At 52.8% G+C, this 15383-nt stretch overlaps 5 protein-coding genes across 5 annotated transcripts; 3 read left to right on the top strand and 2 right to left on the bottom strand.

Moving 5' to 3' along the window:
* Positions 1–1520: 1520 nt before the first annotated feature.
* On the top strand, positions 1521–2977 carry Triagg1_10333 (uncharacterized protein; the record flags this gene model as incomplete). Its single annotated transcript, XM_062894393.1, has 5 exons — positions 1521–1850; positions 1983–2052; positions 2109–2126; positions 2233–2437; positions 2506–2977. The coding sequence occupies 5 exons, from the start codon at positions 1521–1523 to the stop codon at positions 2975–2977; spliced, it is 1095 nt and encodes a 364-aa protein (XP_062750684.1).
* Positions 2978–3885: 908 nt separating this feature from the next.
* On the top strand, positions 3886–4677 carry Triagg1_10332 (uncharacterized protein; the record flags this gene model as incomplete). Its single annotated transcript, XM_062894392.1, has 1 exon — positions 3886–4677. The coding sequence occupies one exon, from the start codon at positions 3886–3888 to the stop codon at positions 4675–4677; it is 792 nt and encodes a 263-aa protein (XP_062750683.1).
* Positions 4678–5207: 530 nt separating this feature from the next.
* On the bottom strand, positions 5208–6918 carry Triagg1_10331 (uncharacterized protein; the record flags this gene model as incomplete). The annotated part of the gene is made up of 3 exons (XM_062894391.1): positions 5208–6176; positions 6294–6830; positions 6886–6918. 3 exons carry the CDS (start codon positions 6916–6918, stop codon positions 5208–5210), a joined length of 1539 nt encoding a protein of 512 aa, XP_062750682.1.
* A 1138-nt stretch (positions 6919–8056) lies between these two features.
* Triagg1_10330 (uncharacterized protein) lies at positions 8057–9283 on the bottom strand (the record flags this gene model as incomplete). The annotated part of the gene is made up of 1 exon (XM_062894390.1): positions 8057–9283. One exon carries the CDS (start codon positions 9281–9283, stop codon positions 8057–8059), a length of 1227 nt encoding a protein of 408 aa, XP_062750681.1.
* Positions 9284–13773: 4490 nt separating this feature from the next.
* On the top strand, positions 13774–15157 carry Triagg1_10329 (uncharacterized protein; the record flags this gene model as incomplete). The annotated part of the gene is made up of 2 exons (XM_062894389.1): positions 13774–13951; positions 14016–15157. 2 exons carry the CDS (start codon positions 13774–13776, stop codon positions 15155–15157), a joined length of 1320 nt encoding a protein of 439 aa, XP_062750680.1.
* Positions 15158–15383: the final 226 nt, after the last annotated feature.

The following is a 15383-nucleotide window of genomic DNA, read 5'->3' as shown; positions in this document are numbered from 1 at the left end:
GTTTAACCGCATCACCACGCTTTCAGAGACTGTGATAGGAGGGAAAACGAGGGACGAAACAGGCCAAACACTGCACAGCACTCTTTGATGCCTCTTTGCAATCCTTCAGTTTTCCCCGCTTGCGCAACTTCCGCAGCTGCATATCTACTACACGACACTAGCCAATGTGTTGCGTGCCGCTCGGGGAGGATCTCGGATGCTGCCGGGGTGCTTCTAGACCTCCCTTGACGCCTCCGGGGCTGCAAGCATCAGCGTGTGTCGCATCGTGGGCAGCAGAGTGACCGCGCTGGTACTTGGTGGCTACCCCAGAAGCGCCGAGTTGATACCACCTAGGCCTACCTACCTAACAAACCAACCAATACTCTACTACGACTTACCTACCTGTCCTTACCTAGGTAGCCTACAGCTATTCTCACCCCAAAGGCAACGTTGTCTGTCGAGCTGGTCACCAGCATCACGCTACTGATGGACAGAGCCGGCCCAGCTTGGATCCTTTTTTTGCGCAAGATTGCCAACAGACGCGCCTCGGCTGCCTGTATGTGAGGAAAGCGTTCCATGGTGTCTCGGATCCTTGGTCTTATCCATGACCATACTGTACACATACAGTTCTGCAAAGTACAGTACAGCGTTCACCATATCCACAACGAACGATGTGCTGTAAGCGACGACCAGCGGATTATTACTGGCATGGTTGCTTGCGCGCCCGCAGGGTCAAATGGCACCCCCGGACCCTGCTCATCAGCCCAGTGCCACGGCTTTGGCTCATTCGACCGACCTCGGGCTGTTGATTTTGTGAGGACCTGTACAGTAGGCGCGGCACGCAGGTTATGCGCAGAAAAGGCTTCGCTGGGGAAATATCTAAATACCCCCTAGACTGCATACACGAGGCGAGGCATCACATCACACTACGGTGGCCTGGGGGACATCAAATGACATTCGAGATGGACAACGACACTGATGGAAGCAAGAAACAGACAGGTTCTCGATGCCTCGTCCTACTCCTCGCACCATGTACCTCGGAATGTACCAAGGAGGTACTCGCCTAGCTGCGCGGAATCCTGAGTGAGTGATTGTGACTGGTCTCATGGCAACGATTGGTTCCAAGTTGTTTGCGAAATCCCGCCCCGGCACCTGGCGCGACGGGAAGACCAAAAAAAAAGGCTCTCTCTGCCTTGTGCTACCCCAAACTGCCAAGCGGTCACCGTCACCACTTGGGCTCTTGCTCCTCGGCAGTTGGGTTGTCTTGGAAGTCCGCGGTGGAAATGGAAACGCACAACGAACAAGAAAAAGAACAAAGCACGCTGCTAAGCAATTAGGATTAGGGGACCCCTCATCTTGACGGACCGGATATGCCTGCTAGTGTCTGGCAGGGAACAGGCAAAGGGACTAATCTTCAACGGTGGATCATCGAGGTTCCACTTCGGTCTTAACCGTCTCTCTCTTAAGCCAAACAAAGGGTCATGGCTCCGTCTGGAATCAAAGTCCAACCCAACTCTTACCCACACGCTTCCTAGGGCACCATGTATGACGACGATGACACCACGTTTTCGCTGGTGTCGACGGCGTCGGTGACGGATGCCACGAGCATCACCACGCGGACCGAACTCGAGCTCGACCACGCCGATGAGGACGCCGACTTTGCGGGCGTCAGCGACGTTACCAGCGACTTCGAGAGCGGCTGGGAGGTTTCATCGGGGCCGTCCACCTCGGTGCCCCCAAGCGTCTACGAGGATGAGATTGCCTATGGTCGACGATATCACGGCTTCCGCCGAGGCATCTATCCTATGCCCAACGATGAGGTCGAGCGTCACAGAGAGGAAACGGTCCATGCCCTGTTTCTGCAGTTGATGGTATGTCCGAGGGAGCGGAGAATACGATCAAGATTTGGCGGTTGTTTTGCTTCGCGCTGGCGTTGTGCCATCGATGCCATCGGCCCCGTCGGGACAAATGGACGATTGAATGCTCACATGTTTGGGCTGTAGGGCGGACATTTATTCTATTCCAATATTGGCGACCATCCGCAGAAGATCATTGACATCGGAACCGGCATTGGTAAGTTGCATACGAAGCTTGCGCGTTTGCTCAAATGCTAATCAATGTCTGAACAGGAATCTGGCCTATAGATGGTACGGCAATTCTCCATTCCCTTATGTATACGTTTTACTGGCGGATCGATTCTTTTTTTCTTCTTCTCTCTTTTGCACGCATGACTAACCGATGTTCTCGTGGTAGTCGCTGATCAGCATCCGAGCGCGAGCGTTATTGGCACCGATCTCTCACCGATTCAGCCATCATGGGTACCCATCAACGTCCGCATGTTTATCGAGGATAGCGAAGAACCCGAATGGCTTCATGGCTCCGAGTTCGACCTAGTTCATTTCCGACAAATGACGGACGTTCTGCGAGACCTACAGGGCCTCCTGACCAAAGTTTACCCGTTAGTTCCGCCTTTGATGATGCAAAGCCACCGGGTTGTAAAGGAAGTGACTGATGAATCGAGGATAGGCATGTCAAGAACGGCGGATGGGTCGAGTTTCACGAACTCATGACGGAGATCCGATGCGATGATGGAACTATGAAGGATGATGATCCCCTCCGGGTGTTTCTTGACACGGTGAAAAACGGCCTGCGAGTTTACGGCATCAATATCCTCGCCATTACCGAGCTTGAACAGATCCTTCGAGAAACCGGCTTTACCAATGTCCACTGCATCACGAAAAAAGTTCCGATATCGACTTGGCCGCGCGACAAAACCCTGCGAGCCCTCGGTGTGTTTATGAAGACGACCATCAACGACTCTCTCGGAGCCATGGCGGCAAAGCCTCTAGCTGCTCTCAATCTATCCCCAGAACAGCGGGTGGCCATGCTGGAAGCGGCACGAGAAAGCCTCGACGACGACAACATCCACCGCTATGTCAACTGTTGCGTCTGCTATGCCCAGAAGAGAGAGGGTCACTTTGCCCAGTCTCTGTATTGAACGGCCTTTGTTGTTTTCCCCTTGCGGTGTTTTGCTATGATTGATCACGGACCTTTATTCTACTTTGGACGGAAATGCAGCCTTGATCAGGCCTGAACTCTTGCCTGGTATTTATGGCAGTTTGTTGGATGGATTTCTTTATTTTTTTTTTTCACAGTTTTTCTTTTACGCGGAGTTGCCACGGGATTATTCATTAGAGATTGCGTATCCGGGCTTATTGCTGGTATCAAAAAGCTTTGCGAGTCTGTCTTTGTTTGCTTTGACAAAGGATGGTCTCTCTGGTTCCCTCCCTCCCTCGTTTTCACACTCATTCCTTCACAACACACACATAACTCTGTTTCTTCTGGTTCAAAACGCATACCTTGATACTTGTACTGTATTATAATACCCTCGGCACGTGTAATGCCGCTTATTGATAGGCTTCATTTCGCATAACTGTTCATCTCGCCTTTGGGGATATTGCCTGAGAATGGTTGGCTGCTTGGTGAACTATACAATGCGAACACGGCCAATATAGTTTGATACTAAGGCATCCATATCTAAAACGGCAAAATCTCTTCCTGCTAGACTAAAGATACACGCCCTCCATTCCAATCTTGATGGATTACTTAATTGCCAATATCTCAAATGCTTCGGTCACTTTCTCCAGAATGGACAAAAGATGGTGGGTGTGGCTGACACATCCGCCACTAGTGGCTGAAGCTTTCAATTGAACTTCTGTCAAAGCACCAGAGCTTCAACTTCAACTTTTCCATCCTCCCATTAACATCTCCACGACACGCTCCAACGATCTTTACAGCCAACCTTCTCGTGCTATTCAATCCATCAATAGAAACTCATTCATTCTCAACCCCGCTCATCGAACACCAATCCACAACCGGGCATCTCTGCCCTCCACCCAAATCACAATGGCCACGACAACACACGCCCCCGACGTCGCCGCCATCCTCAACCACACCGCGCAGCCCTACCACTTCCGCTTCTCGCCGTTCCTCCGGCAGACATACCAAGTCGGCCTCCCGCCCGACCGCCCCGTCTGCAAGGCCTTCCAATCGGGCAGCTGCCCCAACGGCACGCGCTGCGCCGAGCGGCACGTCTCGGACGGCCGCTCCAGGGACCAGCAGCAGCCGTCGGGCGGGCTCAACTCGCTCGTGTGCAAGCACTGGCTGCGCGGCCTGTGCAAGAAGGGCGAGCACTGCGAGTTCTTGCACGAGTACAACCTGCGCAAGATGCCCGAGTGCAACTTCTTCATGCGCAACGGCTATTGTTCCAACGGCGAGGAGTGTCTGTACCTGCACGTCGATCCGCTGTCTAAGCTGCCGCCGTGTCCGCATTATGACATGGGCTTTTGTCCGCTGGGGCCGCTGTGCTCGAAGAAGCATGTGCGGAGGAAGCTGTGTCCGTATTACCTGGCGGGGTTTTGTCCTGATGGATTGGAGTGCAAGACGGGGGCGCATCCGAAGTGGTCCAAGGATCTGGAGAAGCCGGTCGCTAAGAGCGCGGAGAAGACAGAGGATGAGACGAAGCTCGAGGTGCAGCAGTTTAGGGACGACGAGGGAGATCGCTTTAGAGACGGGCGGGGGGATCGTGATGGTCGTGAGGGCAGGGAGGATCGAGGCCATGGGCGGCATGGGCGGGGAGGAGGCGGACGATGGAGAGGAGGAGGTGGACGAGGAAGGTTTAGGGGCAGGGGACACTGAGATGCCGAACCATGGTGATGATATGAAGAAGGGGAGGGGGGGAGAAGATCAACTGAAGCCAGGGCTCATGGCTGTTACGATAACATTTACAAACTTTTTCGAGTCCTTTATGATACCCTGTTGGGATGGAGGCTACGGCGGGGAAGGAACACAAATCCAAGAAACTGGGCGTTATGATATATATATCTACATCTACTTTGCACACACAGTCTGTATAGAGGGAACAGCAATTATCAATGAGTAAATTCTGAATGAATGAGTTTGAGTCAATAAAGTCGTGAGCGTATCTATATACCGTTGATGAAATCAGAATGGGTTTCCTTCCATGCATGCGTAAAAACATCCAATCGTTAAATACGGGCGTTCAACATATATATATACCCATAGAGTTTCCAGCTCAGGCCATGCTGTTCCGGCAGGCTGCTTGCGTCGTCAGTTTCCAGGAAATAAAACCGGTTTCTTTTTTTTTTTTTTAGTCTTCCTTTCTTTTCAGTTTTTTTTAACTTCTTCTTTCACACCGTCGCTCCTTTTCAAGGAGCAGGGGCATCAGCAGGAGGCTGATCCCACTTGGCAGTCTCGCCCGAGTTCCAGACGTTGCCCTCGGACTGGACGGCGATAAACTCCTTGGACTCGGAGATGGATCCCTCGCCACCCTCCTCGCCGTCGTCGCTGCCGTCCTCGGAGCCCTCGTAGGAGCTCGTCTTCCAGGTGGACAGCTCGTCGACCTTGCGGATGCCCATCATCCACGAGACAATGCTTCGCGGGGCCCATCGGCCAACAAACCCATAGATGCTGGCGCCGAGGCCGATGCGGACGGTATCAGACTTGACGGAGCCGTCGATGACGTCGAAAACAGTGGCGTGGAGGTGTCGGAGGGAGCTGCCCTTGAGGCCTCGGATGCGGGCTCCGGAGATGGCCGACGCGGTCTGGGCGACAAAGTTGCGTCCGTAGACGTGTCTAGCACCGTCGGGCCAGATCAGCGTGTCCTCGGGGTTTCCTGCGCTGGTCACCAAGCCCTGGGTTGGCGAGCCGGTGCGGATGGGCACGAAGCCGGAGAAGTCGAAGGTGCCGAGCTGCATGTGGGTCACGGGGATGTCGAGAGGTCGAAGTTCGGCCGTCAGCACCTCGGTGAAGGCCGACAGGGCGGAGCAGACGGTGGCTTCGGGGGCGTGGAAGGGCGGGTTGATGGAAGAGATGATGGAGGGGGTGAAGACGAGGACCTTGGGAGGGACCCATTTCTCTCCGATGGGGCCAAGCCTTGATGTGAGCAGCGGGAGGAATGTCTGGATGGTGAGGATGGGCTGCAGCAGGTGGGTGTTGAAGAGGTCGGCAAAGGCTGACGGGGGGATGGTGGCGATGGGAGACGTCTGGTAGTGAAGGCTGGGGATCAGGAAGACGGATTTGAGCGTCAGCTGGTTTGGCTTGATGTTGGGCCCGGGAGCTCTGGGAGATGTGAGGAAGTGAGCAAAGCGCTCGATGGCCAGTCCGGCATTGGGAGGCTGGTTGAAAATGGCAGTTAGCAGACTTGCTTTCACATGCAAGCTTGGTACTTGTATAATTCCTCCTCAAAATCACCAGAAATGAGTCATGACAAGGACAATGAGGAAAAGACTCACGTTTGTGGTATCAATGGTGAGGGGCATAATGTCAGCACGAGAAAAGGACTTGACTGCGGACTCGTCTTCGGGAGCGTTGCACACGATGAAGACAATGAAGCCGCGCCTCTCCATATCCAGGGCCAGCGACTTGGTCAGCGGCAGGCGAGGGGACCCCGCGATCACGACAACCTCGGAGCGGCCGCCATTCTTGCTTCGCTTGGCCCTCCGGACCTTTCGCACGTACTTGTTCTGCTGGTAGCCCTTGTAGGCAACGGTGGTGGTGATGACGACGACGGCGCCAATCAGGTACTTGTTCCTGGAGAACCAGCTCTGCAGCTTTTCTATCGTCGACAGCGGCACGACAATGACCTCGGGCTTGGGCGGGGGAAGAGGCTTCACGATGTCGGGCAGCCAGTCGACCGTCGCCAGCCGCTCCCGAACGACGTCGGAGGCCTTGTCGACGCCCTTGTCGATGAACTCGGCGGCATTGTCCGTGACCCGACGAAAGGTGCCCGAGATGGTGTTGAGCTGGAGGGGATTTGAGGTTAGCCGCGGCTACAGACCGTATAAAGCTTTTGCCGCAAAGGCGAGGAATGAGGGCAGTCCTTACCACGTCCATCACCTGGTTGTTCTCGGTTGCCATGATGAGGGGCTTCTAGCTTGAAGCGTGGGGAAGAGAAGACGGGGAAGAAGGAGGAGGAGGAGGAGGAGAGAAGAGGAAAAAGAAGAGTGAAAAAAAGCTCTAGTTGGGCTCTGAGCCTGATGACGGTATTCCGAGCAGAGGCTTTCACAGGACCGTGTGGAGACGGCCAGCTGGTCCGGGACCCGGGCTTTAGTGGGATGGGAGAAGGGAAGCGAGCGCTACAGGGCGCTACAGGGCGCTACAGGGCGCTATAGAGCAGCGAGCGGTCCTGTGATTGGCGGTGGCTGCACGGCTAGGGGGCGACAGACCAGCTGTCTAGGGCTAGTGGGCGGCACTCGAGCATGGGGAGGAAACGGACGAAAAAAAACGGGAGGAATATATACATGCATGGGTGATTGATAAGGGACCTGGACGGATGGAAAACAAAAGGCCGGGAAGAGGAATTGCTCGATGGCAACACGGCTGATGGCGGGCGAAGCACCAGTCAAGAATAAGGCAGAGATGCATGAGCCGTGTCCCAAGACCCAAGACCCAAGATGAGGGGAATTGGGTTCTCACGACTGCTGAATTACTGCTACATGGCATGGACACACGTCGAGCATCTCACACGTGTCACATGTGGGCACTTGATTCAAGGCTCTGCAGCTCACCGCTCAGGGCGCCGAGACGCTGGCCAAGCCCCATACAATGCAAAGAGGATGAACCAAAGTCGCATTCATGTTTGCTTTTGGCCAAGATGGGATACCAAGGAGATACGGCATAGCAGACGGAGCATTTCAAGGGGGCTTCTCAGGTGCTTCGCTTCCCTTCAATGGCTGTTACAAGACTCTCCCCCTTGCTAATCTCAGTCTCCCCAATGAGGAACAACACATCAGGCACCACGCCATTTCTCGTAGCCACACATGTACATAATCAATGGATGCTTTTTACTCGTTTCTTTGCCCCTCCGGCTCCTTGACCCCCCCGGTCCAGCATGTACTTGTATGTGCATGTATGTAGGTCCTTGTATCCGACGTGTAGGTTATCCATGTAAGGCATTCATGTATGTACAAAGTATGTAGGCCTCGCTCGCTTGCATATCAAAACAATGGGGTATCGTCGTTCAACTGCATGTGCCATCTCCACCCGGGACCCGATCCTAGACAAACGAAACGTACACGAGCGGGGTGACATATGCAGCGTATGTGCTGGGCTTGAAATACTGCGTCCACGTCAGATAGATGCCGTCGTCATACTCGCGCAGCATGTGAGGATGCGCTTGCAGGCTGTACGACGATAGGTCTCCATCGCCGTTGGGCCCTGAGTAGAGGAGATATGGGTTTGTCCAGGGGCCTTCTGGGCTTGGGGCCGTCGTGATGTAAAAGTCGGCCGAAACGCTGAGGCCGCCCTGGCCGATCCAGACGTATGACTGGGCCCGATCCGAAAAGTAAAAGGTCCCTTGCCCTGCCGTTCCGGCGTTGGGGACTGCAGCCGTTGGGTCGTCAATGGCGGGCTTGGTGCTCGTCCATCTGCCATCCACGTAGTATTCGTATTGGCTCTTGTTCTCGACGCAGTCGGCGGGAGCCCTTGCTAAAGCGACGCCTCCCGGGTATAGTAGTCCGTAGAGATAGGCGTACCCGCCCTGGACAACATTGCCATAGGTTCCATATGCAATCTCGTGCTCTCCCCAGAAATTGCCATCCACAGTTGAAACAGCTGGAAGCACGTCTGGGTTGAGGTCGGGCGTGTATGTCATCTTGAAGAGGGTGGTCGAAGACTGAGGGGTCAACAGCTCCATGCTACTGCTGACCATCTGGTTGTTGGATACCCAAGTATATGCCGTGACGGATCCATCGAGAGCCGTGTCTGTGACCATTGGTGGTGAGTCTGGCCATGCTGTCCATCTGCTTGTCCCGTCATCACATGCCCCAGAATTTGGGCACATGTTGGGGCCTAAGGGGTAGAACGTAGGAAGAGTCGGCCGCGGGCCCTTCATCAAGAGAATGCTATTGGTGCCATCTGATCCTGCTCCCACCGGTCCTCCCTCCTGAACAGCGGGTGCCTCGTCTTGCTGATGGTCGGTCCAGCCGGCCGTGTTGGCAAAGACGAATGCAAACTGGTTGGTGCCGGGGACGCGGATAGCAGTGTCTCGACAAGTCCAAAGGGTGCGAAATCCCATCTTGACCGAGCCGCATGAATCACGGCTAAGGTCGGGATCCGTCACATTGGCAAGAATTGTTGCGCTCTTAGCCTGGGGCATATAATGCGGTATCAAGGTTGGCTTCTGCGAAATGACAAAGATCTCCTTGCTCTCATATCGAATGGGGGCCGCATCAGTGACGGAAGCGGCCAGGAGAACTGCCAGAAAGAGAAACATGTGCATCATTCGACGTTAAAAGTGTAGTACACAACGAATAACCGGTGCCACGGAAAGAATGAAAGGTGTATCACGAAAAAGAGTGACAAAAATGGGAAAAGGCGTCTTATCAAAGTCCAACGCCAAGGTTAAAAAGAGCGTAAACAAAGTTATAGACCACCCGAAAAGAACGTAAAATGGCGTCCTTGGAGTCCAGCCCCAAACTCTCCGTGGACTTGATGGCGCTCACCAAGAGAAAAGGTGCGAGGCCTGCCTTCAAAGGACAGGAGGAGAAAAAAACGGCATCGCCACTGATAGCGTTGAATATATGCCCGAGACAGCTCAGACCCTTGGCGCCTGTGGCACTTCGGCCCCTGTCATTCGTTGCCTTTCTTGGACTCTCGATAAGGCAGCGTCGCAATCCATCTGGAGACTCGTTTTAGTGACCCGAGCCGAGGCTCCTATGGCTCAAATGCTCGGAGATTCCAAGCCAATGGCTTGCTGCTAGAGCCAACGGCGAGATGCAGATAGTTTCAGGCATGGCCCACAAGCCGCGGCCATCCCACCCCGAGAGAGAACATTGAATGAATCAATTGCTCATCTGGCCTGTGAAGAGATAATCGAAGTGCCGAGCGGCTCGTCCAGGTGGGAATAATGGCGGTGCAGGGACGGAATACACGACCGACTTGGCAAAGACGAAGCCGATCTCCAGCTAGGCCACTAGCTTGAAACTACATGTATCATCTCGCCCTAGTAGGTTAGAGGTAATGACTACCTAGGATTTGACGTGGACAAACGAAGACAAAAGAGGTAGAGAAGAAGCATGGTAGGTAGATATTGAGGCCGGGCAAATATCCATTTAATATTTTATTTTCCGCAAGTGTGGCTCGTTGGAAGCGAGCTCGGCTTACGTAGGTCGTGAACATGCGGTTGGCACGTGCCTCATGTCGCTCACAAGCCTACCTAGTAAGCTACATAAATGGGCAGCCTCAGCATCGGACTCGGATTCACTATACGTGAAGGAAACAAATTATCACTAGACTGGCCAGAGGTTGGCTGGTCGACTCTTGGATGCGGAGAAGCTTGCCTTGCATATCATCTGGCGTTTCTATTGCTAAGGCCATGTCTTTAATAGATGAAAGGCGTGCCCCCTACAATACATGTACCTTCAGCATAGGGCAGACTGGTACCTATGCTTCGAAGCTCCGATTCCTTATACCAGGTCTATATCAATCTATAACTCGTAATATTTGACGCAGATGCAGTTCGTAGTCGTTTCAAGAAAGAACAACGAGCTGCCAAAATCAGAGCCCTTCTAACATGTCATGGGCCCTCCAGTGTTATAGACCCCGAAACAGTCAACAAACAAACCAAGGATCTTGTACTCGAAGTACAAAAGGATGCTGATTAAGCTCTTGATATCTTGAACACCCATGGAAAGGTTACTATTAAGGCCCACGAAAAGACCAACTGCTCGACTGAGATTATGATACCTTCCACAGAGCAGTGGCTCAAAGACGGATCAATTAATTTGAATGGCCTCCCAGCAGGTATTCCCGTTAGTCTCAAAGATACCGTTGATGTAGCAAGATGTGACAGCTCGGTTGTTTTTAGCAAGTTCGTTGGTGATGTAAAGGCAGGGGGCTGGGTAACAACGAAGTTGCCCAAGGACGCCGGAGCCGTGCCGTACGTCAAGACCAACACTCCCATTACGTTGCTAAACTTTGAGCCTAGCAAAGATGTTTGGGTCGATCTATCAATCCTTACAATAACAAATATGCGTCAGGTGGTTCTGCTAGTGGCGAAGGAGCGCTACTCGCCTCGGTGGATGAATTGGAATTGGAAACGATGTTGCGGGCAGTGTTCGATGTCCCGCTCACTATTCGGGAGCATACTCGCTCAAGTGCTCTACAGGCAGGTGAATGAAGCTGGGAGCAACTACATCGATGCCGAGCCAGGACGGCATCCCTTTGGTTTACTCCCCGATGACTCGAACGTTGGATGATCTATGTAACGTATTTCACACGGTCCATTATCTGGGTGAAGCCGTGGGCATATGACTATGTACTCAGTTCATCCTCTGTCATGGAGCTCTGAGAACGAACAGGAAATTCTGCAACACGGCAAACTCAGAGTCGGGGTCTTCGGGACAGATGGTGTCATAGACCATAGAGCTGCTTGCAAGAGAGCCCTTGAAATGGCTGAGGAGGCACTTTGTAATGCCGGCCACGAGATGGTTGAGATTAACCCTCCATCGTCATATGAGGCTCTGCAACTTGCATCCCACCTCCTCTGAAGTGATGGGCTGAAAACAGTCCACTCGTTTTTCCGCGGTGGAGAGTCTAATGGCCGCGGCGTTTCGTGGATGCGCTTCTACATGCAACTTCCTCAACCCATCAAGGACCTGCATTACCTTGGGGTGAAATACGTCCAGGGAGACTCTCTGTGGACGGACCTCCTGTACTGCTGGCACGCCAAGGACGTCTATGTGTATTGCAACTACTTGCCAAGCGAGAGGCATACAAGAGAACATGGTTCGAGTGGTGGGACGATGCCAAGTACTTTCAACATCAAGAGACTCGACGGGATTGCTCGAGGTGCCTACAAGCTATATAGTGCAGATGGTGATATGCATGATCTTCAGGTTAGTGTGCAGGTTGTTGGACAGCGGTTGGAGGAGGAGAAGCTGTTGGCGGCTACATATGAAGAGGCTGGAAGATGCACTGGGCAATGGCAAGTTTAAACTATTAAACCTTGATTGAATGTATACATGTATATTGTTGAATCATGAAATGTTGCTATGAACAGCTGTATTGGTTAGTCGGTGTGACGAGCTTATATGTTCCTCAACAACGCACTGTGTAATATGTAGAAGTACTTACCACCTGTATAAGCACGCGCCCCTCATGGAATTGTATTTTGCCTATACTACCTACGAGGTATCTAATGCAGTTATAGGTACTCTATAACTCTGTGATAATCGGGACGCACGTCTACCTAGCTTTGCGTTCTTCGGAATATTATAGGCGAGCTTCCACCGCCACCAGGATCATGCCATATGTACCAAATAGGAAACCTATCTTGCCTCCATATACAACCACGTGGAGCTCAAAGACCCTAACCTAGGGAAATAAACCACCAAGTATCGGCACTATGTAGGCTTTTTCAAGGCATCATGACTCGGAATTCCATCTGGCCGTCCAACCTCGGCTCGAGTATGCATGTCTTGATAGTGTTGACCTGTCCTCTCGGCGTCTCCGACTCAGGTAGCCACACTAGGTATTCATATGCATGTCGAGGGATATCGACACTCTTGAGGCTTAGTCTCTCGGTATGGACGAACCAATCACCCCATTAAATCTCTCGTCTGCCATCGGTACTCGTAAATGTGGCAGCTGTGATAGCAGGGGGACCCAGGAGCCTTGGGACAGAGTGAGCTGCTTCTTGTTCTATTATGCCGAGTAGTTTGTTCAGCTCGGAGTATCCCCGTAGTATACTTATGAAGTAGTGACCTATCAAATGTGAAATTGCACATTGTACATTTTTGTATCTCGTTGTTTCTTTTGGTGGCGGCTTTACATTGATAAGTGACGGATATGCATCCCGAAAATGACAAATTTGTAAGCATGTCACGGCTAGAAGGGAGCCCTGAATGCTCTAGATGCTTCCGAAGGATTCTCCGTAAGACGATATCTCCATGCACTCTCTACCGAAATGGGTTAACGAAATCCGATTTCATGAACGTGCATTTGTTGAAGACTCCCATGTTTGCAGGTTGGTGAGAGGCTAGTACTTGACGCCTCGCATACCAAACTTGCTAGTGAAACGGGTGGGATGCATTGAATAGGATGCATGGATAAAGTCTATTAAATGCTGCTCTTCTTTCATTACTTAAAAAATGATCATAGGCAGTTATTGTTGAGTTGAGTGCATCTCTTATCAGTGTTTCCAGAACCATCCATAGCAGCTACATCACTACAAGGTACATGTGTAGTGATGGTCCCTCTGCTTCACCTTCATACACACACTGAGCTACACATCTTCTACACTTATTAGCAAAAAAACAAAAAACCTACCTTTTCCCTCTGTATGCCTTCAAACACAAGTAACCAGCCCATATTCCAGAGGTTACACGATGCCAATCATCTGCCGCTCCGTCGGCACTGCTCATTCACCCAGCGCCCGGCTTAGTCATCTTGGGCCGCGTATACTTTGCGCCTTAGCTGTATGATTAGAAACCGTCGCATCCCAATCATGATATTGCACCTTTTGTCATCGGAGGGATAGAAACGCCCAAGTCTGAAACGAGGTGCCGCGACTCAAGGCATCCGTTTGTGACGTGGCGAGTGTCTAGAAGAATCTCTGACGCCTTGAAACCATGTAGACGCGGTTATTTTCTCTTCTTTTCTTTGCATTAGCCTGCAGGCGTCGTTTGATATCAACTTCCAGTGCGTCTGGTTTTGGATCACAGACACATCTTTATACTTGATACCTAGTAGTATACTACAAGGACTGTCAATATGCCGGAACATGACCCCTTGGTCCTATCATACACCCACCTCGCGCAGTTGCGCCGAGCTGGTGAGGCACTGACCATCTTGAAGAAAGTGGCCTCCCTTGTAAAGCCGATCATGCGCAGTCGTGGGTGGAAGGTTGGGGAGCTGGTTGAGTTCTATCCCAACCAGCACAATCTGCTTGGTGCGCATGCACTTGCCGATAACATGGTCGACTGGCTCACCGACTGACTGACCAACTACACTAGGGCTCAATGTTAATCGCGGGATGAGAATATGCCTGCGGTTACGCTATCCGCAGGACCAGAATCAGTTCCTCCCGACCGAAAGTATCGTTGACACGATGCTACATGAACTCTGTCACATTGTACACGGACCTCATGACGCCAAGTTTCATGCTCTCTGGGACCAACTGCGTGATGAATGGCAAGGGCTCCTTTTCAAGGGATACACGGGCGAAGGATTCTTGTCTGAGGGCCATCGGCTGGGCGGAAGACAGGCGCTGCCGACTCATGAAGTGCAGCGGCTTGCCCGTGCGGCCGCGGAAAAGCGAAAAGCTCACGAGCAGTTGTCTCGGGGGTCAGGGCAACGGCTTGGCGGAGGGGATATATCACGGCCGCCAAGGACAGGTAGAAACCTACGCCAAGCGGCGGCGGCGGCGGCCGAGAAGCGCACAAAAGCTCTCGAGGGCTGTGCAACGGACAAGCTGAGTGACAACGAGATTCGGATCATTGCAGACACGGCGTCGAAGAATGGGTTTCGTACGCGGGCAGAAGAGGACGAGGCCAACGATCTTGCCATTGCGCAGGCCCTATGGGAGATGGCCCAGGAAGACGAGATGGCTAATTCGGGTGGTTCATACGTGACCTCATCGCCTGCGGAAAAAATAATGACGAGCAACGGGAACAAGACGGTGTCATTTGACGGCTCACGGCCAAGGCCGGGCGTGGGGAGCAGCGGCGGCGGCAGCGGCAGCAACACTGGCACGATCACCAAGAGACCAGTGCCTCCTCGTCCCAGAGAGGAGCGATTCTGGATCTGCTCAGTATGCACCTTGCATAACCCGCAGGACTTCTTGTGCTGCGATGCCTGTGGGGTGGAGCGAGGCGAGGCAACACTACACGTACCGGTGACACCGAGACAGCCTGGGCCGAGGCCAGCTGTGATTGACCTAACAGACAGTCCGCCGAAGAAGAAGACGAAGGGTCGTGAGACACTGCAAACCGCCCAGAGGCCACCAGCATCGACGTCGGCGTCGTCGGGCGCCGTGTCGGCACCGGCCCCAGCTCCAGCTCCAGCAACGTGGCGCTGCGAATTTTGCACGACAGAAATGGACCGGCAGTGGTGGACCTGCTCTACCTGCGGACAGATGAAGTTCAATTCACGATAGGCTGGGCAGAGCATGGCGCGATGCCGCTGACACTGCTTCTGGCTAGGCAAGCCGACGCCGAACCAGAGAAATGTACTTGGGGAGAATGCGGTGAAGTTGCCCGTCAACCGTGTCTTCGAGGGGGCCCATAAAAAACTGCTGGATGCAAATTTGTTTGCTGCATGGGATGGGAAAGCTTTACGAGCAGTACGGAACACCAAGTACTTACTCCGTACATCCTCCCACT

This window comes from Trichoderma aggressivum (genome assembly GCF_033847375.1).
Source record: "Trichoderma aggressivum f. europaeum strain CBS 100526 chromosome Unknown scaffold_071, whole genome shotgun sequence".
NCBI classification, from domain to species: Eukaryota; Fungi; Ascomycota; class Sordariomycetes; order Hypocreales; family Hypocreaceae; genus Trichoderma; species Trichoderma aggressivum.
Note: the sequence above shows the minus strand (reverse complement) of the source record. Positions and strands in the feature narration are given on the sequence as shown.